The sequence below is a fragment of the Pterocles gutturalis genome, unplaced genomic scaffold, assembly GCF_000699245.1.
Source record: "Pterocles gutturalis isolate BGI_N339 unplaced genomic scaffold, ASM69924v1 scaffold31003, whole genome shotgun sequence".
In the NCBI taxonomy this organism is placed as follows: Eukaryota; Metazoa; Chordata; class Aves; order Pterocliformes; family Pteroclidae; genus Pterocles; species Pterocles gutturalis.
This window is the reverse complement of record NW_010118996.1, coordinates 1-278: the sequence shown is the minus strand read 5'-3', so window position 1 is coordinate 278 and position 278 is coordinate 1. Positions and strand designations below refer to the sequence as shown.

Below are 278 nucleotides of genomic sequence, written 5' to 3'. Positions count from 1 at the left end.
ATGGATTGGGTAAGAAATCAGTTTTTCTCAGAAAAAAAAGGACATCTCCCCCCTGCTACCATCTGCCAACCTCTAACGCTGAAGCACGCGGGGGTTTGAGGATGTATCTGTACTTACGGGGATGCTGGCTGTCCCGCCAACCCCAAACCTCGCGCCGGCATCGAAGCCACCTTCGACGAGGACCGTCGAGCCCGGGGGATACAGCGGTCCCACGGGGTAATACGCCACGGGGAGCGAGGAGCCGATGGGACCCACGGCCACAGACGGGGCCACGGGCA

General features: G+C 60.4%; 1 protein-coding gene across 1 annotated transcript; it reads right to left on the bottom strand.

The window, feature by feature from the left end:
- Positions 1-117: 117 nt before the first annotated feature.
- Positions 118-264, bottom strand: LOC104463915 (DAZ-associated protein 2-like; the record flags this gene model as incomplete). Its single annotated transcript, XM_010076427.1, has 1 exon — positions 118-264. A coding segment is annotated over one exon (147 nt), but the record flags the coding sequence as incomplete, so codon positions are not given.
- Positions 265-278: the final 14 nt, after the last annotated feature.